The sequence below is a fragment of the Podarcis liolepis genome (genome assembly GCF_965112155.1).
Source record: "Podarcis liolepis genome assembly, chromosome: Z".
In the NCBI taxonomy this organism is placed as follows: Eukaryota; Metazoa; Chordata; class Lepidosauria; order Squamata; family Lacertidae; genus Podarcis; species Podarcis liolepis.
Genome location: NC_139570.1, coordinates 26,119,887 through 26,145,514, shown reverse-complemented (window position 1 = coordinate 26,145,514; position 25,628 = coordinate 26,119,887). Strand labels below are relative to the sequence as shown.

Here is a 25,628-nt window from a genome sequence, read left to right as displayed (position 1 = left end):
TTAGGGTCTGAGATCTATATCCCTTAGTGCAGCCTTGCCCAACCTGGTGCCTTCCAAGGTTTTAGACTACATCTCCCATCAGGCCCAACCTGCACAACCATATTGGCAGGGCCTGATGGGAGCTGTGGTCCAAAACATCTCAAGTTAGGGAAAGTTGCTTTAGGGCATCAGAAAATAATAGTTTCATTTCTCCTAGTCAAGTGAGAAAGCAAATAAATGCCTGAAGGAAGAGAATAATCACTCAGTTATGAGGATAAGTAGCTGAAGAAAGCATTGCAACTCCTCATGTTTCTAGAATACCTACTCACAAAGAATATTTTCAATCACTAAAATTGATTGATTTTGACATGAATAAAATGGGTATTTCCCAAATCCAGTAACTCTTGAAACACATATGAAGTGTGTTTTTTTAAAATCTCTTGAAAGATAGATTAATTATATGGGAGAAGGGGGTTGGTCATCTACAGAGATCAAGCATTAAATCTAGGGATGGTTGGATCAATCTATTTCTGTTCCATATCAATTCCACACATGTTTGTTCATAACCCATCTCCACCCTGCTTATTCATTAATCTGTGATTTTTTTAAAAAAAAAATGACACAAATATTCAACATAAAATATATATTATTACAAAATATGTATTTTGCATCAATATATGTATCTCTGAACAATTTTTATGCTAAAATTCACCTTTGTAACATGTTTTGTTTTGCTTGTTGGTTTGCTTTCTGATGGAAAAACTATGTCACAGATTTTGGAAAAGTGCAAAACCAGAAGGATAAGTAGTTGTAATCTACACATCAATCCTTTTGATGAGGATGAAGTCAGCTCACATCGGAATTCACAGAAATCAAATTCCTCAAGCACTCGTCATTAAATCCTTATCAAGTATCTTTCTTGGGATGTTTGAGAAATGTGCAAGAATGAAGTGAAACTCCATCCCAGCTACAATTAAAAGATCTCTGGGCTCCCATGTCCTTCTCAAGTGCTTTAGGCGAAGGGCGAAAAGCCAGAGAATCAATGGGTACAACTGCAGCCTACTGGGGTCCATGATTTAAACAATCCCACAATGCTGTTTTGAGTGTTAGCAGAATTCTTTCCTTCTGTGGGGAAGAATGATTGATTAGAGGACAGCAAGGGAAGGCATACTTAAGAGGTAAGGGAAGCACGTGGGGAAAGGGGAAATAATCCTACTCTGGAGAGCCATTATAAGGAGAGGATTGTGATGGCACCAAATCCTCTTCTAGCTCCATATATGAGTTTTTAAGCTCACATCTTGTTTATCAGAACACATGGAAGGCAATTACCGGGAGAACACGCCGCAGTGCAGCATAGAAGGGGCAGGCATAGGTGTAAGCCTGGCTCAGTGCCATACAGAGGTCTATAGGCCTTTCTGCTCATGTCCAGAAATGCCACAAACTCTACCTGCACCATGTTTGGCCAGCATTTTTAAATTGGCAAGCTATGTCATATGCCACAGTTTGGTGGCAAAATGTTAACCAGGGTGCTAGTCTGCATGAAATGTGTGGTTTTTATACCAGCTCATAAGAGAGTTGGATATAAACCTACAGGCTGTCTGTTGAGATCACAGGTCTGTGTTTAAAAGAGTAGTTATTTATTCCTAAAGTGCTATGGAACTCCTTGCCCATTGACATTGGGCTGGTGCCCTCATTAGGGACACCTGCTGAAAAGCTTTGTTTCTACAAGCCAACCCAGTTATATAACTTAGTTACCTATATTTGTTGTGAAAATTGGTTTCTGGGTTTTAGCTGTGTTTTATTTGCACAACTGCATTTATAGCCCACTTGGAGAGCTCCTTGATCAACTGGTTTATAAATCTTCTAAATAAATAAAACTATCCTACAGAATATATCCATAGAGCATCTTCAGCTCTTTCCCCAGAGTTTCCATAGTTTGCAGTCCATAACAAGCAACCTATGGAATGGGGAGAATTAAGCAACAATTGTTTGCAGTAGAATACTCAAAAGTACACAAGTGTCACGCAAGGAAATCTAGCTACCTTCCTCCTATGTGGGTAAGGGGATAGCCTAAGGAGACATTACTTGCGTGTAGAGCAAATGTGCACAGGAGGGGAGTGGGATCGTGCTTGGCAGCCCCCCAATTTCTGTCTGCACCTAGCATAATGTCAGCATAGAGCAGGGGTGGGGAACCTGTGGCCCTCTGGATGCTGTTGGGGCTCCCAATTCTCAACAGGCCCAACAAAGCATAACCAATGGTCATGGATCATGGGAGCTGAAGCCCAGCAACATTTGGAGGGTTGTAGGTTTCCCGTCACTAGAGCTCATTTGCATCCAAAGTAGGATGTGTGTGAGCTCTGTGAGTGTGATCAGCAACCCTTGCAAGGTTGGCAGGTGTGATTCCACCACCTCCCATACACATGTTCACTCTGCACGCAAGTGAGGTCTGCACAGAACAAATGGCTGCAAAGAAAGCCAATTTAGCCAAGGAAGTTTGCAATGAAGCAAACAGAGGACAAAAAGATGACTTACTGTGAATTCCCCAGTGACTGCATCAAACCCCACATGGATCGTGTGCTCGAAGTCTGAAGGGAGAGAGATTTCAGGACGTTCTTTCTCCTTCTTCTTATTGGCTAGAAGTAAAATGTTAACAAGCACTTATTTTCCTGCGTAATTATTTTTTATGCATTTTACAGTCAGGCTTATTCAAAGCAAGATATGGAAAGTAGGAGGATAGAATTTAATCCAGAAGGACCCTTGACTGCAAAATCCAGGCTGGATAATGAAACAGCACCATAATAGTGCAATCCTATTCATGTTTGTTCATAATTAAGTCCTAGGGGGCTTGTTTTGGTAAATGTCCACAAAAATGCAACTTTACAGAACACTGCTCCTGTAAGCTAAGGGCATGTGCATTACTTGATAATGTATCATTTAAACCCAAAAGGTATGAACAGCCTCCATGGGCTTGTCAGGGGTGATTGTCAGGAATATATCACACAAAGTAAGTGAAGTTAACTCTTTATTAGAAGAAACAAGGTCAGCTCAAGAGTGCCAGGTCTAATTCCTTTGCAGCCTTTTTGTTGCATAAAAGAGTGAATGAAATGTAGACTTCACTGAGGCACAATTGTTAAGGACTTCAGACAAAGCCCTCATGCAATCAGGGTGATGCAGAGAGTGGTTAATATACCTTTATACAACAGGGTGGAACCCACCACCTTTAAAGAAGTAGAGATGTACCCACTCCTCAAAAGCCCTCCCTAGGCAGCCTTGCAGCATCTAATTCCTTCAGGTAGAAAGAAAGTAAACACAAAGACATGGAATTGTATCTAATGATAGTCTTGCTCAGAAGAGAACCATGAAATTAACCAACATGGCTAACTTAGGTCCATTAATTTCAATGGGTCTATTCTAAGTAGAAGTTAGTTAGATACCACTCATGCCTTATGTAGACAACTCCCAATTTATGCAGTGGTTACCTTCCAAGGCACTGTGCATTTAAGTGAAATCACATATATTTGAAACGTCATTGAGAAAGCCTGTAAACACCCTGTTCCACCCCTTTTTGTGACATTTTTGGGTCACTGCCAAGTTCGGAGTGATGTGCATATGAATTCATGTAAATGGGGAGTTAGCTGTACAGAATCAGACCATTGGTCCACCTAGTCCTGGGCTGCTAACGCTGAATGGCAGCTACTCTCCAACATTTCAGACAGGAATCCTTCCCAGCTTTACCTGGAAATGCCAAAGATTGATCTTTTTCATATAAAGCAGTTGCTCTACAGCTGAGCTACAGCTCTTTCCCCTTAACTGTTGTGATGTTCATTAAAAAAACTGCTGGATGATGGGAAATAACTCAGTGGCAGAAACCAAGGCTTCGTGTGCAAAAGGTACCAGATTCAATCCCTAACAACTCCAGGTAGGGTTGGAGTAGATTCCTGTGAAACGAGCTGCAACCAATAGCCATTGTCAACAAGACCAAGGTAAGTGGACTCTGTTTAAGGCAGCTTCCTCAGGACTGGATCCAGACTTAGTCATGCTTCATGAAGGACAGTAGTTCCCAAACCTTTTCAGCCCCTCCCTTTGGTTCCATTAACTCATCCCCAGTGACCCCAGCCCTACCTTATAAAAAGCAATATTCATAATAGCAGTTTGCACAACCCACTAAAGAAGATAATAACCCTGTAACATTCAAAACAGTAACAATTAATTGCACATTTATTCAAAATCCAATGAAAACTACTTAGTTGAATTAACTCAAAAAAACCTGTGTTATCCAAGGATGCCAGCTTTTCAAAGTATGATAGCCATTTATACACAGAAACTTCCAGGTCACCCCACTTCTCACCTGGGAGGGTGATACCACCCACCTAAGTTCCTGGCGTGCTGCTGCCAGTCAGAACAGACAATATCCAAGAATAAATGGCCTGACGGTTTGAATCCATGTACGGCAGATACAAATGTCTCCAGGAGCAATCTGGAATGCTCACATGTACTCAAAAACACTGTGCATGAACTAATCCCAAATGTTACATTCATCCTTATTAATTTAATTGCTAAACCCTTACTAAACAATTATCTGGCTATAATTTCTGCCCAGGATTCCAACCTTCACACTTATGTTAATTGATAAATGGTTTTCCTGCAGCAGTTGTTAGAGGCAGCAACAATATACCACCTCAGCATGCCAGGGCAACCCCTTCCAGACCCCATGCTTCTCTCCAGTCTCCCAGCCCTTTTTAAGATCTATAATGTGTTCACACTTTAATTTTCAGCTAAGAGATGGCCTGCAACAAGTTGTCCTATCTTTTCAGTTTGCATCACTCTGAACAGCAGATAAGAAAACGGTCTTGGCCTCTCATTACACTCTCACCATTCTGGCAGAAAGTACCGTATTTTTTGCTCCATAAGACACACCTGACCATAAGACGCACCTAGTTTTTAGAGGGGGAAAGCAAGAAAAAAATATTCTGCGCAGAGCATGTAAGCAGCTCTCACTTTTTTTTGCTTTAAACCCTTCTGTCCCTCCTCCCGCTTCGCTGAGAAGCCAGCAGAGCAAGCTGTGCAGCTCTCGCTGAAGCCAGCAGAGCAAGAGCGTTACCTGCGCAGCGCCTCTTCTGCGGGCTTCCCAGCAAAGCGGGATGAGGGACAAAAGGGAGCCCTTACAAGGGAGCGCTGAACAGAGCCTGGCAGCGGCTCCTGCTGGCTTTTCTGGGAGGTGTGGGAAGGGACAGAGGGCAGCCCATCAGTCCCTTCTCCCACCTTGCGGAAAAGTCCCCAAGAGCCGCACACACGCTCCACGCGGCTCTTTAAAGGGAGCGCTGAGCAGAGCCTGTATGCATCCCAGATGCGAACGCAGGTGGGAGGCTGTGCTCAGCGCTCCCTTTAAAGAGCCATGTGTAGAATGTGTACGGCTTTTGGGGGCTTTTCCGCGAGGTGGGAGAAGGGACTGACGGGCTGCCCTCTGCCCCTTGCTGGCTTTTCCCCGAGGAGGGAGAAGGGCAGCCTATCAGTCCCTTCTCCTTCCACGGGGAAAAGCCCCCAAGAGCTGCACACACACTAGGCCCAGATCTTTAAAGAGCGTGTGGCCCTTGCTGGCTTTTCCGGGAGCTGGGGGAAGGGACAGAGGGCAGCCTGTCAGTCCCTTCCCCCACTCCCAGAAAAGCCCCCAAGAACCGTGCTCCCTTTAAAGAGCCGCATGGAGTGTGTGATGGGCTGCCCTTCTCCCTCCTTGGGGAAAAGCCCCCCAAAACCACACACACGCTCGAAGCGGCTCTTTAAAGGGAGTGCTGAGCAGAGTCTCCCGCGTGCATTTGCTCCATAAGACGCACACACATTTCCCCTTACTTTTTAGGAGGGAAAAAGTGCGTCTTATGGAGCAAAAAATACGGTAGGTTTAAAGGGTCATCGTGCAAAGTTTAAAAGAACAGTCAAATCTATATAAATGGGTGGTGAAATGTTGTTACAAAATTAATAATAATAACAACAACAATAATAATAAATTTATTTATACCTCGCCCTCCCCGGGCTCAGTGCGGCTAACACCAATAAAATCACAGTAAAAACATAAGGGGGGGGGGAATTTAAAATACAGATTAAAATGCAATTTAAAATGCAGCCTCATTTTAAAAGTAGCCAATAAATCAAGACCATAAAGGGAGGGAAACATAGGGGTCAGACTGAGTCCAAACCAAAGGCCAGGCACAACAGCTCTGTCTTGCAGGCCCTGCGGAAAGATGTCAAGTCCTGCAGGGCACTAGTCTCTTGTGACAGAGCGTTCTACCAAGTCGGGGCCAGTACTGAAAAGGCCCTGGCTCTGGTTGAGACCAATCTAACCACTTTGCAACCTGGGACCTCCAAAATGTTGTCATTTGTGGACCTTAAGGTCATCCGCGGGGCATACCAGGAAAGGTGGTCCCGTAGGTACGTGGGTCCAGAGAGAACTGGCCACTGCTTCCCTTTAAATATCAATTAAGTGCTCATGCTTCAGTAAGGGAAACTGGCACACACCTCTTCTCAATTGAGCCACTACACTTTAAAGCAGTATCACCCCACATTCAACAGCCATTGCTTCCCCAAAGAATCCTGAGAACTGTAGTTTGTTAAACTTCTGAGGGTCATTAGAAGACCACTTACAGAGCTACAATTCCCAAAATGGTTTAACAATCAACCCAGCTTCCTCAGGAAATCTAAGAATTGTAGGCCTGTGAAGGGAATAGGGGCCTCATCCTGCAAGTGTCCTTCCTTCATCAAAGTATGGAGAGGGAGCCAAACTTATGAGGAGAGACTGTAGAGGGAGCCAAACTCATGAGGAAAGACTCAGTAGAAAAACATATACTTTGCATACAGAAGGTTCCATGTTCAAATGCCAGAATTTCCAGCTAAAAAGATTCCAGACAATAGGAAACCCTGTAGAGCAGCCTTTCTCAACCTGTGGGTCCCAGATGTTGTTGAACTACAACTCCCATCACCCCTAGCTAGCAAGGCTAGAGCCCAGGGATGATGGGAGTTGTAGTCCAACAACATCTGGGAACCCACAGGTTGAGAACCACTGCAGTAGAGGCACTTCCCCTAAAGAGCAAACATTACAAGCATAAAAAAACCAACAGGCCTGTCCCACAGGGTTGTTGTGGGGGTGAAGAAGGTAGGGGAGAAGCCATGAGGGCCTCCTTGAGCTCCATGGAGGAAAGGTGGGTATAAATAATAATTAAACCAATAAATTAATTAAAACAACAGTGACTCAAAACATCAGTACAGTACAACAAACCACAGAGGAAAAGCATAGCCAAGATATTACTAAAAGCTATCAATCAACAAATGCTTGATGAAAAAGATAGGTCTTAAGACTGGCATCAAAACACAATTAAGGTTTCTGCCTGTTGCACTTCAGAGAAGAGCAGATTCCAATAGCTGAATACAACAACTGAGAACGCCCTCGCCTTGCATTGCAGGGGGTTGAGCTAGGTGACCCCTTGGTTTCTTCCAAATCTACAATTCTGTGATCTAGCCTGGGCTTTCCTATATCCCACCATAGCCAACACCCTATTTTCTGATGGCAAGAAGGATTTCATTGCAAAGATAGTTACTATGAGCCATCAGCTCCCTATGTGCTCAGTTCCAAGAAACCCAGACCCATTCTTCTAACTCTAAATTTGCATGCACCAAACAATTCCAGCAAAAAATAAACAGCACCTCTTTCCAAACAATGGCATTAGAGACCCATAAGTCTCTGGCAATTTTAATTGCCCTTTTTATTAAGAAGCAATGTAGCTGAACACTCAAGAAAAGCAGACATGAAACCAACAGAATAGGAGAGGGCTGGAAGCCCTTTGCATTGCTGATACATTACTTTTGTCCCCTCCTGGAAAGATGGAACGGAGCCGAGCTTTCTTGTTCTTCTCTTCTGGAGCCATGGGGAGAGGTTTGGAGCCGTGGTTCACTGCTGAAGAATCGCGGTTGTTGCTGTTCATTCTCAGTGGAGGGGCTGGAGGTTTCTCTTCAGCATCCAGACTATTTGACATCTTCAGCAGCCCTCACAACCTCCTGGTAAGACAGGAAGAAAGAGGTTCTGGTGGTGAGAGTAAGAAGGATAAGTCCCAGAGTAGGGCCAGGAAAAACAAAAAAGTTGGAAGAAGCCTGGAGAAATCTGATTTTAATCCTACACCTGGTACCCAATGCCGCACCACTGACAAACCCAACTGCAACCGTTCAGAGCAGCAGAACTCTGCAGATGAGGCAGTAACTGCAAGCGCTTTCTCTTCTTCTGGCGGCTCAAGTAGGGAAACAAGAATCATTATCAGCTTTCAAGGACACATTCCAGCCAAAGCGAAGCGCTCAGTTCAATTCAATATGAGCTTATTATTCTCGCCAAAGGTCATGAGGAACCCAGAGCAAAATTACCAAAAAAACATGGATCATACATGGATTTTGGCTCATATTTTGGATGTATGGTTGCAAATTAAACCTCCGAATCATCACAGCAATTTATAGATATTTTAGCTAACTTCTTTTTCCTGATTCTTTTTCTTTTCCCTTTCCTTCCTTCCTTCTTTTTTCAGCCAGTGCATAGGTCACTCTGAATGTGACAAAGTTATTATTGAAACTCAAAATAAACTGCACTGTTTCTGCCAGGGTGTACCTGCTTGCTTGTGTGAACAGAGGTTTCAGAAAGCGATCTCTGGGGTCTCTATATAAATAGTCTAAAACATCTCAACACACTGTTTTCCAGAGTTGGCTATCACCAAATTCCATATAGCACAGCACAGGAAACACTCAATATGCATAGCAGCAATTGTTAAAATATACCGTATTTTCTGCTCTATAGGACGCACTTTTTCCCCTCCAAAAATGAAGGGGAAATGTGTGTGCGTCCTATGGAGCGAATGCAGACGGGAGGCAGGCAGGAAATACCCCCCAAAAGCTCCGTGTGGCTCTTGTGGGCTTTTCCTCAGGAGGGCGAAGGGACTGATGTCAGTCCCTTCTCCCTCCTCGTAGAAAAGCCCACAGGAGCCGTGCACTCCTTAAAGGGTGTGTGGCTCCTGTGGGCTTTTGCAGGAGGTGGGGGTATTGCCATAGCCGCACACAGCCTCTCCCTGCCGGAGAGGTGGTGCGGGGCTAAAAAAGCCCCGCGCATCCACTCTCGGCTGGAGAGGTGGCGCGCGGCTATGGCAGCAGCCTTTTTAGCCATGCGCCACCTCTCCAGCTGGGAGAGGGTGTGCGGGGCTAAAGAAGCCATAGCCCCAGGCTTCCCCGGCAGCCTCGAGAAGCTGCTCTCCAACCTGCTCTTTGGGACTGGCAGTGCTTCCCCCCACCGCTAGCCAAACAAGCTCGGCCTGCGCGCCTTTCCACTGCTCCCCGACCTGCTCTTTGGGGCTGGCAGTGGGCTTCCCCCCGCCAGTCCCAAAGAGCAGGTCAAAAGGACCCCTCTCGCTCTCCAGGCTTCCAAGGTAGCTGCCTGAAGGCGACTGAACGCACCTTGAACGGCACCTTGTTTTAAAGGGGGAGAACAAGGGGGGGAATTCTCCCCCTCTCTGCGCAGTGCCTCCTGCCGCTTTGCTGAAGGGGCGCTGGGCATAGAGGGGGAGAATTTTTTTTTCTTGTTCTCCCCCTCTAAAACAAGGTGCGTCCTATGGTCCTGTGCGTCCCATAGAGCGAAAAATATGGTACTTTAACTAAGTCCAGTCTGCTCTTGCCTTAATTGTTAGCCACTCAGGTTCTGTATGAAGAAGAGCTGCTGATATTCCTGATGGTAGAGAGCATAAGCTTCTGAACAAAATTATTCTTCAGAGTTTCCAAAACTTTAATCAGAGACTGAGATTTCAACACCATAGAGCATTTGAGCAAGCACTTTTCTACCTTTAGGGCAGGTTCCAATCAGCTGTCCTCCCTTGTTGTAACAGAACTTTATCAATGCCCCTATGGTCTTCTGTGCCTTGACTTTCACTGTCTCTGTATGAAACTTCCAAGAGAGTGTTTTGAGTACACCCAGACCTAGGGGCAATTACAGTGGTACCTCGGGTTACATACGCTTCAGGTTACAGACTCCGCTAATCCAGAAATGGTGCTTCAGGTTAAGAACTTTGCTTCAGGATAAGAACAGAAATTGGGCTCCGGCGGAGCGGCGGCAGAAAGCCCCATTACCTAAAGTGGTGCTTCAGGTTATGAACAGTTTCAGGTTAAGAACGGACCTCCGGAACGAATTAAGTATTTAACCCAAGGTACCACTGTATAGAAAAGCAAACTATGATACCTTTAGCTCTCCTTTTAACATATCAAAACTGACTAGAAAACATCTAGAAGCATTCTTTCCTGGAACTTGGAAGGTTGGGAATAATAAGATGGTTAAGGAGGCTGAAGACAGCAAAGGTAAGAGAGGGGAGGGGAGGAGTGGGTGAGAAGGCGGGCAAGGAAGGGGTCAGTGGCAGGGGGGGTGGGGTGTGCCCGGAAATTTTCCTCACAAAAGGTTGGGAAGGTTTCAACTAAGGCTGAGCTCCACCTGCAATCTCTGCTAAGCAGTGCACGAGGTCCCAAGGGGTTACAAGGCCGTGTTTCCACTGAGAACCCCAACATGACAGAGGCGGTAGTGTCTTTTAAGAAATTACACATATTTACTCTTCAGTTTAGCTGAAACCGGTGCAGACCTTACAGCACTGTGAACTCAAGCTTGTTCCTCACAGCAGCCCAGCACTGCAGACAAAGCCACCCTAAAGCACCACCACCCCATTGTTCCTGCTTCCCAGCCAGCTCTGACAGCTGCAGCCCTTTCTTCTTCCCAGAAACCCCTGCTCCAAACAACTCCTCCCCACCCATCTGCTATTCCAAGCCTAGTTTTAAAAGAAACACTTTTCTTGTAAGCACAGCCTGCCCCTTCCGCTTTTTTCAATCCTAAACCCACGGTAAGCATGGCAACTCTTTTGCGCAGGCCCTGTGATTTATCTGGGATAGGCCATCAACACCTTTTGCCACGGTAACGTCCTCCATCACAGCTGAGGCCTTGGCCTGGAACAGAAGCTTAGCTTGTATTTTCTTCCCTCCAATACTCCAAATATTATCTACATACTACCCTATATTATTTTCTGCTGATCAGTAACAGACTCTGGTATCCTTGCTATAACAATATGCCTGGAAGAGACTTGGTCTCAAGTTTTGTCACAAACACCTTGCTGCCACCTTTCAGCCAGCCAGCTGTTCAGAAATCTTAAAACGGCTGAAGAAGTGGGGGCTTAACTTCGTTTATGTCACTTGAATTGACAGGGAGAGTTTGGAGAGCACATTTTGGGATTCAAAATATATTTTGCCACATCAAAACAAAACTGAAGTAAGAACCTTACTCTTCTGTAGAAACACCTACTTTCCCCCTACTAATAATCTGTCACTGACCACCATGATTTGGTCATATTTAACATTCCTACTGGAATAGATCAATCATAAATTCCTCCCAGCATTTACACTGTGTGGGGATTTTAATGCCCAAATCAGAGGAACTGCGTAGGGTCTCTTGCTACCTTTAGGCTTTGACTTTGAATATATATTTCTAACCTTTCATTTTTACTTTGGGCAAGAAATATAATGCACAGAGCCTGAAATTGTTGGAATTTGTATTCCAACATGTTTTATACATCCTTCACGGGACTCCTGAAGCCATTTCTAAGAGTCAGTACAGTGGTACCTTGGGTTACATACATTTCAGGTTACATACGCTTCAGGTTACAGACTCCCCTAACTCAGAAATAGTACCTTGGGTTAAGAACTTTCCTTCAGGATGAGAAGCCCCATTAGCTAAAGTGGTGCTTCAGGTTAAGAACACTTTCAGGTTAAGAACGGACCCCCGGAACAAATTAAGTATGTAACCAGAGGTACCACTGTATACTTAATTTGAACAAATAGGGATAGCTCAGTCAAGAGAGCATAAGGCTCTTAATCTCAAGATTGTGGGTTCAAGCCCATGTTGGGGGGAAAGATTCCTGCATTGCTGGGGGTTGGATTAAACAACCCTAGTAGTCCTTTCCAACTCTACAATTCTATGATTCTATGAGATATGGTGGAAGTGATATTGATCATATTGTAGTGTCTCCATTATTTGCTTTTGTGAACACTTTTGAAGTGTCAGAATGAAAAGAAAGCAACCGCTTTCCAATATCAGTGACCCTAGGTCCTCTAACAGAATGCATACCTACAACCAAATCTGCAAGAGTCAACGGAGAAATAAATGGTGTGAAAAATGGTCTCACAGATTGAGTAGCAATATTCATGAGACACTATATAGTAATAATCTGAGGAGCTTGTGTCAACCTTTTTTGAACAAACCTCCAAATCTTGTTGATGTCTTCTTCTAGCAGATTCTCACAGAACTCAAGTTCTATTTGATAACTTCTGTAATTAATAACTACACACAATCAACACACCTTGGCTAGTTTGATGGTCAATGCAAACTGGTTAAGAAAGTTCTGACCAAGAATAATTAGGGGTTCTCATAAGAATCCATCAGAGGAATCCATGGAAAGTTTCACCAAATGTAGGTTGGAATACAAGAATCTGTCCAAAAACAATAAATATACTGAATATACAAGCTGAATATATGGAAATCAAGTGGCAGGAATTGGGACTAGCAGTAATAGAACAGAGGGAAGACAAATTCTGGGAACTGGTGGCCCAGGGCTTGAATGAAGTGATATCATCACAGCAAGCCTCAATTCCTGCCTCTGAGTGGGTTAAATATTTCTCCAATATATTTGGTGGTCAATTTGGACAATCACATGTACCAGCAGCATGTAAGGATTTCGCATGTGTAGCAGCGCCAGTGACGGGGTGCACCCAGGGAAGAGTCACAAGGCCCAGGTTGAGAGATTTGAAGAGTCACATCCAGAACTAGTTTTGCCCTTATGCAGTCACATTAAACACAGATCTCAGTATGATTTTAATTATGCCAAAGGTTTCAGTAATTAGACATTCTGGAGATAATTATCCAATAATAGAGATTTCAGCCACTGCCTTCTTGTTTTACCCTTTAAATGCCTGGTTAAAACTTTTCTGTGCAACTAAGCTTATGCAGACAATTAAATGAAACATATTTCTGTGATAATTAGTTGATGATCTCTGGTTTTATTTTATTTTTAATTGTTGTTTTTATTGTACATAGATATTGTTGTAAACCACTTTGATATTTTTTTATGCTATGGAGGGATATAAATATTTTTATGAATAGAAATGATTCACTTGGCCATCAAGCTCACTGGGTCAGCCTAACTAGGTTATTGAGAGGATAAAAATGGGGAGGAAGAGAACCATGTACACCTTGTGCTCCTTGGAGGAAAGGGGAGATACAGTATAAGTGCAACGAACAAGCAAGCAAAGAGATAATTGCATAACCCTGTGATCCCCAAGAAGCAAACCACACACCACACACAACATTCAGGCAGAAACAATCTTCACTGATGTGAAAATTCTCTCCACCATAACCCACCCCAAGCTTGCAGGTCATAATAACTCTTGGAAGAGCTGTGGGAAACTTTTGACCCCTCCCAATGTTGCTGAACTGCAGTTCCCACCAGCCCCAGCCATTAGCAATGCTTGCTCAGCCTGATGGGAGTTGTAGTTCAACAGCCTAAAGGGCCAAAGTTTCTTCACTCCTACCTTATAGTAACTTCTCTCCCACTCTCAAAAGTTTAGTACGTAAATAAAATCTAATGACCTACTGTGAGAGGGAGGGAGGCTTACTCAATGAGGGCCACATTCCCTTGTGGTCAAGCCCCCTGGGGCTGCATGCCAATGGTTGGCATGGTCAGGGGCAAAAGTAAGTGGAGCAACAGATGCAAGTCTTACCATTGTACAGTAGGCCACATACCAGCCATGGAAAATTCAGATGTTTCTACATGCACCTCTCCATCAGGTGAAACAAGAAGCATTATTACAGTTCAAGCATACAGTGCTGCCAGGTAAAATTACTCGTGGAGGGTGAGGAGAATGGCTGGTGAGGTGGCCTGGCTTTGGGGGCGAGAAATGTCAAGGACCAGATGGAGAGGTCTGAAGGGACACATTTGGCGCCTGCTTCTGAGGGTCCCTACTCCTGAACCAGAGCAATTAACAGATCAATAAACTCAGTGGTTCACTAAGAATACATAGTCAACCACTTGATGCTGACATTCAATAGAGGAAGACAGCAATCCTGTCTAAGATTTCTCTGCTGCATCCACCTACAAGTTTCTCTTCACAGAACACCTTTGGTTTCTCTTTGTTTTATGAGGTAGTGCTGCCATTTCTGGAAGGGGAAGGGGCTAAGAGTAGGGATGAGGGAGAGTTTTTTAAAATCCATTCCACACCGATATTTAGAAAGTCAATGCAAGGTTTAATTTGTTTTCAGTTTATTGTTATTTTAACTTTCAGATAGTCTCAAATTATTGTTGATAAAACAACTTATCAGAAATAAAAATTATCTTTTTTGTAAACAGCTTTGAGGTTTATTTTTAAATCAAGCAATGTATAAATTTTATGAAATAAAATAAATAAAAAATAAGCCTGGTGCTCCACATCTCGCAAATAGGAACAGAACAGCTGGCTTTTGCACATCTCCAGATTTTGCAATGCATTTTCAGTGTGCAAACCATGTATAATATGGTGCATATTGTAGCCTTTCCCAACATGGTGCCTCCGGATATTTCTAGGCTACAGGTCTCAAAATACCTGACCACTGGTCATGCTGGTTGGGACTGGTGGAAGTTGTAGTCCAAAACATCTAACCAAGGGTTTGATAGGTTTAGCTGGCCAATCGAAGCTGTTCCTGGGTATAGCTGCTGTCACATGCCAACAGCTTCTAGGAGCCACAGATGAGAGGTGAGTGCAAGGTGGGGACCAAAGGTGGACAAACTACCCCAGGAAAAGCATGACATTTCCCCCAACAGAGGTACTACCCCTCCCCTAACCCCCCCCCCCATTATAATAGCCATGTAACAATTGCAGTTTTCAAATGAGATGTCTTCATACCTGGCTTTGTGACCCACAAAAATATCTTTAGACCATCTATCTTTAGACCACCTATAAAACCATTTCAATCTGCCAAAGAGAGCATTCACCCTCTGAGATCATTGGTATTAAGAGATCACCAAACCCTCACAATGTGCTTTTTACATGCTGTGAAAAGAAAAGAGAAAAGAAAAGAGATCCCTTGGGCCACACAGTGAGCACCTCAGTATTTGTAGACAACATGAGGCAAAGGATCTGGCACGTTGTCTGATACGCTGCCCACTTTAGAAAGTGAGCTATATTCACCCTAAATATCCTGCTTGAAATACCAGTTTTGAAGAAGCCCAGAAATTTAGAAAGAGAAATTAATCCAAGATATCCTGATGAAATGCATATATGTACCGTATTTCTCGCTCTATAGGACGCACCCGACCATAGGATGCACCTTGTTTTAGAGGGGGAGAACAAGGAAAAAAATTTCTCTCCCTCTGTGCAGCACCCCTTCCATTTTTCCTCCCTCTTCGCTGAAGGGGCGCTGCACAGAGACGGAAAGCTGCGCAGCACCTCTCCAGTGAAGCAAAGCCAGGAGAGCAAGAGGTATCGGTGTGCACCGACCCCTCTCGCTCTCCAGGTTTCAGGGATAGCCGCCTGAAGCCTCCGGAGCGCAGCGGAAGTTCCCACTGTGCTCAGGAGGCCTCGGGTTCCTTTCACTGAAACCAGGAGAGTCTTGGCTTCAGCAAAAGCAACATGAAGCCTCCGGAGCACAGTGGGCACTCCCACTGCGCTCCGGAGGCTTCAGGCGGCTATCCCTGAAGCTTAGAGAGTGAGAGGGGCCGGTGCGCATCGACCCCTCTCGCTCTCCAGGCTTCAGCAAAAGCAACGCGAAGCCTCTGGAGCGCAGCGGGAGCGCTCCCACTGCGCTTCGGAGGCTTCGCATTGCTATCGCTGAAGCCATGGAGCCTGCCTTTGCCCTCCTGAGGAAAAGCCCGCAAGAGCCGTGCGGAGCTTTTGGGGGCTTTTCCTGCCTGCCTCCCCTCTGCATTTGCTCCATAAGACGCACACACATTTCCCCTTAATTTTTGGAGGGGAAAGAGTGCATCTTATAGAGCGAAAAATATGGTCTTTAATGTATACTTCTATGTCTGCCAGGAAATAGCACATTTCTAATGTGCTAATAATATAATGACCTAATAATATAAAGAGATTTTAAAGAGGCCCAGATATGTGCAATTTCCTTTAGCTATAGATGTGTACATAACACATATCCACACTTCCTCTCGTTCCACTGCTTTCCCCAAGGGGAAACTGCTCTTCGGTGCTCAATTGGAGAAAATGGCAAATTTGGATTTCCCTGGATTGCCAATTGCTCTGATCTATTTGTTAAAGAGCAGGTTTTCCCTTGGAAAGGAGTGGGGCAAGGGGGAAACCACTCGGACCTATGCTAAGAAAGTGTGGGTCAAGTGGAAACCCTGCCAGACCTGTGCTTCCTAGGCATGGCAAACGCAAAAGTGTGGATGAACCCATGCAGAACAGTTCAATTTGCTAAAGTTACTGGAAGTCTTAGATGAAAAGGGATATATAGCGCTTCTTCTTTTGGATATGATTATATATAATTTTGGTCCTTTTAAAATCACTTAGTCTTTATAGAAATCTTTGCCGCTTGAGGAAATTGGGACGACCTTTCATCAATGCAATACATTATCTGACTGATTGCCTATGGAACATTTCAGTAGCTCCCAGTAAGCAAGTCAACTGTATGGGTTACTGTTTCCATTTGTAAACAAAGTCAGTTTGCTAAACTAGCCCTCCCAGGGGATTTTAGTCTACAAAGACCTCTATTAATGGTTTCTGGCCCAATTTGCCTATGATGTCATTGTTTCCCAAGGTCTTGAAAGGAGCGCTCTTATTTTATTTTGCAAAGATGCTTCAAGCTCTGTGTCAGAACCAATACAAAGTGCCATTCTTCCTTTGAAACCAAGACAAGATAATCTGAAACGCTTAACATTTAGGCTTCAATCCTGTTCCCACTTACCTAGCAGTTAGTTTCGTAGAATTCGGAGGGGCTTACTTCTGAACAGACATGTAAAATATTGTGTTAGAAACTTCTTACAAATTTTGCAGAGGTGAAGGGAGAAAAGGACCAAGAAAGTTGGGGGCAAATAAGCTGTGATCACGTAAGAGACAGCATACCATGAATACTCGTAAAAGGGAAAGTTGTTCTCCATGTATATCTCAAAGGGTTTCTGTTGGAATAAGAATGCTGGATCAGTTGGACTTTGGTAGGAATTGCTCCAATGTAGAAAGGAGTGGCAGAATTTTCCCCAGAATATACCATTTTATGCCATTCAATACTTCAAGATTCACTCACATTTACTGCAATATCCCTTCTTCCCTAAGAAAAGTCTTTGCACCCATTCACTCCCCCCTGACTTCTTTTTCCTTGAGAAATGACCCTGAACCATTGCTCTGACCTAGCAATGTTATCCGTTTGGCTCCTCTGTATCTCTGTGTTCAGTCTTAAGAACATACCATATTTTTCGCTCTATAAGATGCACTTTTCCCCTCCTAAAAAGTAAGGGGAAATGTGTGTGTGTCTTATGGAGCGAATGCAGGCTGTGCTGCTTTCGCTGAAGCCAGGATCAGTGCGCACTGATCCCTCTTGCTCTCCTGGCTTCACTTCGCTGGAGAGGCGCTGCGCAGCTTTCCCTCTCTGCGCAGCGCCCCTTCAGCGAAGCGGGAGGAGAAACGGAGCCCCTTCCGTTTCTCCTCCCGCTTTGCTAGAGAGGCGCTGAGCAGAGAGGGAGAGAATATTTTTTTTCTTGTTCTCCTCCTCTAAAACTAGGTGCGCCTTATGGTTGGGTGCATCTTATAGAGCGAAAAATATGGTAAGTAGAGGCCTGCCGGATCAGGACAAAGGCCCATCTAAGTCTAGCATCCTGTTCTCACAGTGGCCAACCAGATGCCTGTGGGAAACCCACAAGCAGGATCCAAGCACTACAGCACTCTCCTCACCTGCAACCCCCAGGAACCAGTATGCAGATGCAGTGAAGGTAGAGTGTGGCCATCATAGCTAGTTGACTCTGCTTTCCCCACCTATTGCTTTTTTTTTTTACTTGTTTTGGGTAATACTGTACAGAATACTGTATTTAAGGCAGCTACAAGGGACCTTTCCCAAGTCTTCAGGCAGCTCTATTTATTTTATGCAAATGCTCATTTTTACAGTAGCCCCTCTTCCTGTGCTTTAGAACATCAAGCTAGCATGCAGAAATAAGCTTTCACCACCATTTTCAATCTTTCACTATGAAGAGTTCCAGGTGCTCCATATCTGTGTCTCAGGATGCTGTTAGAGGCTGAGAAACAGGACTTGCCAAACCAAAAAGGCAAGCCTGCTTTGTTGTGGTAAATTAAGAAAGTCAGCACAACCTCGAGTTTCCTTGATTTCAACAGTTTTGACGTCAATATTAACAATTAAAGCTGTTGGCTTGTTAAGAATCTGGGGCTATTGCCCCTTATTGCAGTAACACATGCTAGCAGGCAAACTGTTGTGCTTCTGCCTGCATGCCATATTCATGCCAAAGGAAATAAACTAGAGGGAGAAATAATTGTTAATCATCTATACAGACAGTGAATGTAGTTATCTGTGTTCCAGTCCTTAGACAGTCAAAACAGCGCCACCCACACAAAAGATTGAGATGCGAACGGGACAAAGGGTACCCAAAGACTTGCAAAAATACAAAAATACTCTCTGGGAAAGAATCCTAAACATGTGTGGGGAGAGAAAAACAGCTTAATGCAGACTGAGCATGCTCAGTGGCCACAGAATTGGCTATTGGTGGCAAGAGACACCCAGGAAGACAGCATAGCTGGCTGGCAGGCTGGCACCCAGAGCACTTCATGCTGCAACGTTTTGTTGAAGGTCCCACATGTTAGTTACAAAGACCCATCAATAAACTTCCTTGACATTTGTAAGACAATCTTTTGGCTAAGAGTGGGATGAAAGTGCTTCAGACCAAATAAACCAAATAAAAAAAGGTTGACCAAAAAGAAAGGTCCCTGTCCCCAAGGAGATTACAATCTGCAATTCACAATAGGGCAGGCAATAGAGAGAGAGAGAGAAGATGGAGGAAGGGAGGTTAGCTCCACATACATAGGCTTGTCAATGACTTGACAAGGCTTATCACTGGTTCCTTCTTTGGGTTCATCCACACTTCCACTTGCCCCATGTTTTCTTCTGCTTGCCCTCTGATTTCTAATTATGGGTCCAAGAGGATCTTTATTTACCCTGGGAGAACCTACTGATTATCGCCGAATTGTAACAAATGCCAATTGAGTTTTCTGTGGATCACCATTTGTTCTGATTCAGCAGTAAACTAAAGTTAGACTTTATGTTTGTAAGAAAAGAGTCCTTTAATTCTTTCTGCTCTGTGATGCTTTAAATGCTACCAGCAGAAAGACAGACAACTGCACAATTACCACAATGCTCCTCTGCATGTTGGGATTTGTAGTCCTAGTTTACAAAGAACCTCGCTCTGCGGTGGTAGCTTATGCAACTCAGATGAATCAAAGTCTTTTGCTTTGGATAATTCTCTCTGTAAAGTTTACACAAGTGGGATGTTTTGACGTTCTTTATATTGTCAGCCTCAGCCTTCGGAGTTGCACGTGTAACAGTTTAGGCACTTCTAGGTATTTTGTTATTTCTATATATACAGTATATATTCTTGTTCTTTCATTATTGTTAAACTACTTGTGCTTCATGAATGTGCAAGTTTGTTTGAAACATCCTTTTTGTTTAAAATGATGAAATAATAACAACAAAATGTAATATAATATGGACGATCATGTCTGAACGAATTATAGACTTTCAATGTGTCAGGGAGCTACACTGCCCATTGGTCCCCAGCGTGTGTGCAACAAATGTACATTCAAATCCAATTAAGAAGCTATACCCGTGTATAGAGCGATTGCCTGAGCAGGAAGAAAGGCTGCATCAAGTAGCCAAACTGCTGATGTCTCATCTGCCAACTAGACTCTGTGTGTAGAGCATAAATGTCTGCAGGGAGAAATCCTTTGTGCAAATGGCTGTAGGTGCAGAAAACTCATTCCCTGAAAATGTTCATGCCATATACATGTTCACTAGAAGGTGGTGTTAGTTGCCACCCATGACATTAGGAGTATGGGTCTTACATGCGTGTAGGACTGCTTCCAGACTGTCACTGTTTCCATGTGGGATTCAATCACATACAGTGATACCTCGGGTTACAGACGCTTCAGGTTACAGACGCTTCACGTTACAGACTCCGCTAACCCATTAATAGTACCTCGGGTTAAGAACTTTGCTTCAGGATGAGAACAGAAACTGTGCTCTGGCAGCGTGAAGCCCCATTAGCTAAAGTGGTGCTTCAGGTTAAGAACAGTTTCAGGTTAAGAATGGACCTCCCGAAAGAATTACGTTCTTAACCCGAGGTATCACTGTATTGACAAATCTGAGTTGAGCAATTATAGTAGCTTATGAGTTCTTGCAGGGACGCAGGGGGTGCTGTGGGTTAAACCACAGAGCCTAGGGCTTGCTGATCAGAAGGTCGGCAGTTCGAATCCCCGCGACGGGGTGAGGTCCCGTTGCTCGGTCCCTGCTCCTGCCAACCTAGCTGTTCGAAAGCACGGCAAAGTGCAAGTAGATAAATAGGTACTGCTCCAGCGGGAAGGTAAACGGCATTTCTGTGCGCTGCTCTGGTTCGCCACAAGCAGCTTAGTCATGCTGGCCACATGACCCGGAAGCTGTACGCCGGCTCCCTTGGCCAATAAAGCAAGATGAGCACCGCAACCCCAGAGTCGGCCACGACTGGACCTAATGGTCAGGGGTCCCTTTACCTTTACCTATGAGTTCTTGCAGAGCAAACCAGCTTCCCAAAAGGATCAGCCTTTTTTTTAAAAAAAAAAAAGGGGGGGGAAGAACAGTGATGGGGAAAAGTGATAGAAGATTTGGGATAACACTTTCTTTGATGCAACATCATCTAACATCCCAGCAAACAAATCACATAACAGGTCAAAGTAACCTGAATAGGGTGAAAGCTGCTTACATTCCACAGATGAAAACAGGTATTTGGTCCTCCACTGATTTAAAAGCTACTGTGTTTGCAAAAAGCTTCCTAAGTCTTTCTATACTTTTACATGAATTGCTATCAGCAGGTTATTCGGAATTAGTAAACAGTCCCATTTTGGTTTCCCTCACACATCTTTGTATGCCCATTTAAAAAAGTATTTCCCTCTAATATGTTCACTGTTATATGCATTTTTATGCCCACTTTGCCCCATTGTGTGCATTATTGAACACATTACTTTGCTGGAGAACTGCGCTGAGAATTTGTGAGAAGTGTGAAAGGGTGGTTGTTTTTCAGCTTACATGTTGTTTCAGAAACTTTGAATTGAGTAAGTTTGCCTTTAAATGCTTGAAATATACTAGGTTCTCTTTGAATTAATTTTGCATTGCACTCGGGCACAGAGCTTTGAAACTATCGCTTTACTTTGGACAATAAAAGTTGCTCATCAAGTTTGCTTCTGTGTGTGCAAGTGATGTGCAGTGGCTCCATTTGGGTTATGTTTATTTGTCTGAAAAGCACAGGTCACCCTCAAGTGAGCCACAGGACATTTAATCATGGACATAATTAAATACATGCGCTGTGCAGTCCAGACACATAAGAGCCACCATATAACAAAACATGCAATCATCAAATAATTACAGCATCTCATGGCTCAAATTGACTCAGAATACCACAAATTCATGGTTTGTAAGTACAGCAGGATATGGCAATTGTTTGGACCTTGCTGTATCTTCTTATCTTCTGGGTGGCTCCTCCAAAAAAAAGTTCAGTTTTGTATGTAGTTTATTTACCCCGATCTGCCAGAAAAAGTACAGTGGTACCTCGGGTTATGAACTTAATTTGTTCTGGAGGTCCGTTCTTAACCTGAAACTGTTCTTAACCTGAGGTACCACTTTAGCTAATGGGGCCTCCCACTTCTGTGCAATTTTTGTTCTCATCCTGAGGTAAAGTTACCTGAGGTACTATTTCTGGGTTAGCGGAGTCTGTAACCTGAAGCGTCTGTAACCTGAGGTACCACTGTATATCACCACAAAATACAAAATAAGAATACTGTACATCTATTAACCCCAGAATGAATCTGGGGAGTGACCAGAGCAAATTAATCTGGGGAGCAAAAGTGGTGAATGAGGTGGAGATGGGCCCATATGGGAAGGGGAGCCAGAAACACTTGCCCCACCCAACCTGCTGTCATGCCAAGAACAAGACTCCTACCCTGGGCCTCAGGCAAGCTCTGCATGGCGTTAGTGGAGAGGAACTGCCATCAATACACTGTCACTACTGCTTGCCTGGGTGGGGCATGGCGGGACAGTGGCAAGGTCAGGACCGCATGGTTGCACCAGCAGAAGCTCCACAGCTGCCGACTTGGTGCTCCCACCAGTGCAACTGCATTGCCCTGACCTCACTCCTGCCCTGCCCCAGCCTTTTCTAGAGGCCCCTCCGGTCAGCTGGTGGCCATTTTTTTGCAGATGTATTCTGCAGCATGTCATTGATGCAATAATTATACATTCATTTTGGATACATGGGCCATTCATGAATCGTTCTGCTTTATTGGTTGTTCTGCACAAAATTCCCCAGTGCTATGGCATTATTGCCATTGGGAGGGACAGTATTGCGCTACAGGGAAACAAAATGTTTGGATGCTTTAGTCCGCGATTCCTCCGTTGGAGGGTGTTGGCCCTCCCAACTGCCCTCTTGCACAGAACCACTCCCTTTCTTATACTAACAACCATGCTTAGGCCCATTGACTCACCAAGAAGATGGGCTGGCTTTCTGAACAACTGGATTCTAAATGAGGTTTTAGCCCTTGCTGGATCAAGGACTCCAGAGATGGTTATAAGAGGCCAAGGCATCATGCAGAGTATTCTCCCCCAACTCGCAACACTATTATTCTCTTGATCCTTTAACAAACCTATGGTTTCACTGTTTGAATAGCTGTGATATATGTTTTTAGTCATCTGGCTTTATTGTCTCTGCTGAAATCTTTAGGCTGCAAGCTGTTTTTTAGAATATTGTTAAGTTATGATATTGTTATTTGAACTGCACTCTGTCGTTCTAGGCTTGCGAGTCAACCAGAGAACTACACTGTTGTAGAAATATAGTGAATAATAAAACAAAAACGCTGCAGCAGTTTCTTCTTAATTTTCACATAATGCTCTCAGAATATAAATGTTGCATAAAACAAGTCCACTATCCAAGGCCAACCCATTACAGTAGTTTCTTGGGTTACATACGCTTCAGGTTACAGACTCCACTAACCCAGAAATAGCACCTCAGGTTAAGAACTTTGCTTCATGATGAGAACAGAAATTGTGCTCCGGCGGCACAGCAGCAGCGGGAGGCCCCATTAGCTAAAGTGGTGCTTCAGGTTAAGAACAGTTTCAGGTTAAGTACGGACCTCTGGAACGAATTAAGTACTTAACCTGAGGTACCACTGTACAGTTTATTCCCTGAGGCAAAGGGCAAGATGGCAACCTCTCCTCCATTCTACATACCAAAGCCAACTGCACTGGCAGTTAAGGTGTGTGTGTGTGGGGGGGTACTTATTCATGCAGCACATATTTAAACTATGGAACTCATTCCCACAGGATGACCACTAACCTAGATGAATTTAAAAGAAGATTAGACAAATCCATGGAGCAGAGGGATACTGGTGGCTAATAGCCATGATGGCTTTGCTCTGCCTCCATAGTGAGAGACAGCAATCCTTCCTAATATCAGTTTCGGGAAACCACATGAGGGGAAAGTGCTTTAGGGCTCGAATCCTGCTTGCAGGTTTCCCATAGGCAAGTGTTCAGCCACTGTGAGAACAGAATGCTGGACTGGGTGCACCATTGACCTTATTCAGCAAGACATTTCTTAAGTTCTTACATGATGCTTTATGAAGAACAAGAGGGTAAGCCACTGATAGCCCTCTCTTCCGTGAATTTGCCTAACCTTCTTTTAAAGTCATCCAGGTTGGTTTCCATCACTGCTTTCTGTGGGAGCGAGCTCCACATTTTAACTACGTGCTGCATGAAGAACTCCATTTTCTGTCCTGAATCTTCCAACATTCACCTTCATTGGATGCCCATGAGTTCTTTCTTTATGAGAGAGGGAGAAAAACCTTTCTCTATCCACTTTCTCAAAGCCATACATAATTTTATAAACATAACACATCTTCATTCTTTGGTCCAAACAACACTTATTAGATTCACACTTTTTGAAAGAATATGCAAAATTCCCATGTCCTGAAGTTTGTGATGTGGTTCTCCAGCCAGGTTATATGTACACACAGGCTCTGGGTCTGCCTCCAGGAGACCCAGCACCCAGTGAGAGCTGTTGAGTCCATGATTGACTACATGGAATTGGCAGAAATGACTGGCAGAATCCGAGACCAGGGAGAAGAGTTGGTGAAAGAAGATTGGAAGAAATTTAAAGACTATTTACAGAAACATTGTAAAATTAATGAAGAAGGATGTTGGATGGAAACTAAGCGGTTTCCAGCTGTAATGCTTTAAGAGATATGAAGAAAAAAAAAGGTTTTTACAAATGGGTAAAAGTTTAATGGTAAGGATTTGCTGAATTAACAAATTGAACTGGAATACAAAGAAGGGAGGTATGAGGAGGTCCGAGGAAATAAGGGTACGGAAGTAATGTTATTGGAAATTAATGTGTGTTTTTAACTGTTTTGTATTTTGTATGTTTATTTTTCTTTTCTTTTTTTTGTTATATCTTAAAAACTTTCAATAAATATCTTTTTTTTTAAAAAAAAAAGAGAGCTGTTGAGTCCAGCAGCCAATCAGAAAGGAAAGAGTGGAATTAAGATGAGATGCAGTTTAAAGGTTTGATAGGGACTTTCTCTCTGGGTGGGCAGCTGGGGCCTCTGGCTACCTGAGTGGACTCAGAAAGGGAATATCTGTCAGTGGGGACAGATAGTGAATTGAGTCTCAGTTAGAGGTAGGGATTGCCTGTGGACTGACAAGGTTTTGACCATCTGAGCTGGGTTAGCTTGGCAGGGCTGATGGTTAGGAACACAGATATTTTACTTATTTATTTATTTAATGCTTATGTATCTCTGTATCATAAAGATATATCACAGCAATACAAAAACATAAAACCAAATAATAAAATAATAAGATGTTAAAAACAAGGAAAGCGCAAAAAGAAATTAAAACCAAACTTTAACAGACCATTGTGGGGGGTGCATTTTTATTTCCTGCATAGGCCTGATGGAATTGAAAAGTTTTCAGCAGGCATTAAAAAAATTGGCACAGAAGGTGCCTGCTGAATCTCTGTTGGCAGAGTATTCCTCAGGACTGGGTCAATGGCACTGAAGACTTGGCTTCTCATTGTTATCAAACGAGCCTCACCAACTCAGTGAATGACCAAAGTCACTCTTGCAGATGATTACAGTGATTGAGCTGGTATATAAGGATTCAGACGCAAGTTGTTCAGGCCTTTGTAAATCAATACAGTAACTTTGAACCTAGCTTGGCAGCAGGTGGGTAGCCAGTGCAGCTTTTTAAACTCTGGTGTTGCATATTCTCAATCAGAAGCTCCCATCAGCAATGTGGCTGCAGCATTCTGCACTGGCCGGAGCTTCCAAACCATTAC

General features: G+C 43.8%; 1 protein-coding gene and 1 long non-coding RNA gene across 8 annotated transcripts in view; both read right to left on the bottom strand.

The window, feature by feature from the left end:
* The window catches only part of LOC310698359, a 525,075-nt gene that overhangs the window by 52,805 nt on the left and 446,642 nt on the right, over window positions 1-25,628 (bottom strand). The gene's annotated exons all lie outside the window — the stretch shown is intronic.
* PAK3 (p21 (RAC1) activated kinase 3) overlaps window positions 1-25,628 on the bottom strand; it is an 84,515-nt gene that overhangs the window by 25,617 nt on the left and 33,270 nt on the right. For 6 of the 7 annotated variants that reach the window (XM_083485173.1, XM_083485172.1, XM_083485170.1 and 3 more), the window contains 2 exons: window positions 7,829-8,022; window positions 2,512-2,612 (listed from right to left, as the gene is read on the bottom strand). In XM_083485173.1, coding sequence (XP_083341299.1) covers window positions 2,512-2,612; window positions 7,829-8,000 — 273 coding nt within the window. In that variant the 5' untranslated portion in view covers window positions 8,001-8,022. Of the gene's footprint in view, window positions 1-2,511; window positions 2,613-7,828; window positions 8,023-10,619; window positions 10,715-25,628 lie in introns of those variants that run through there. The other variant, XM_083485169.1, reaches the window with a different exon arrangement.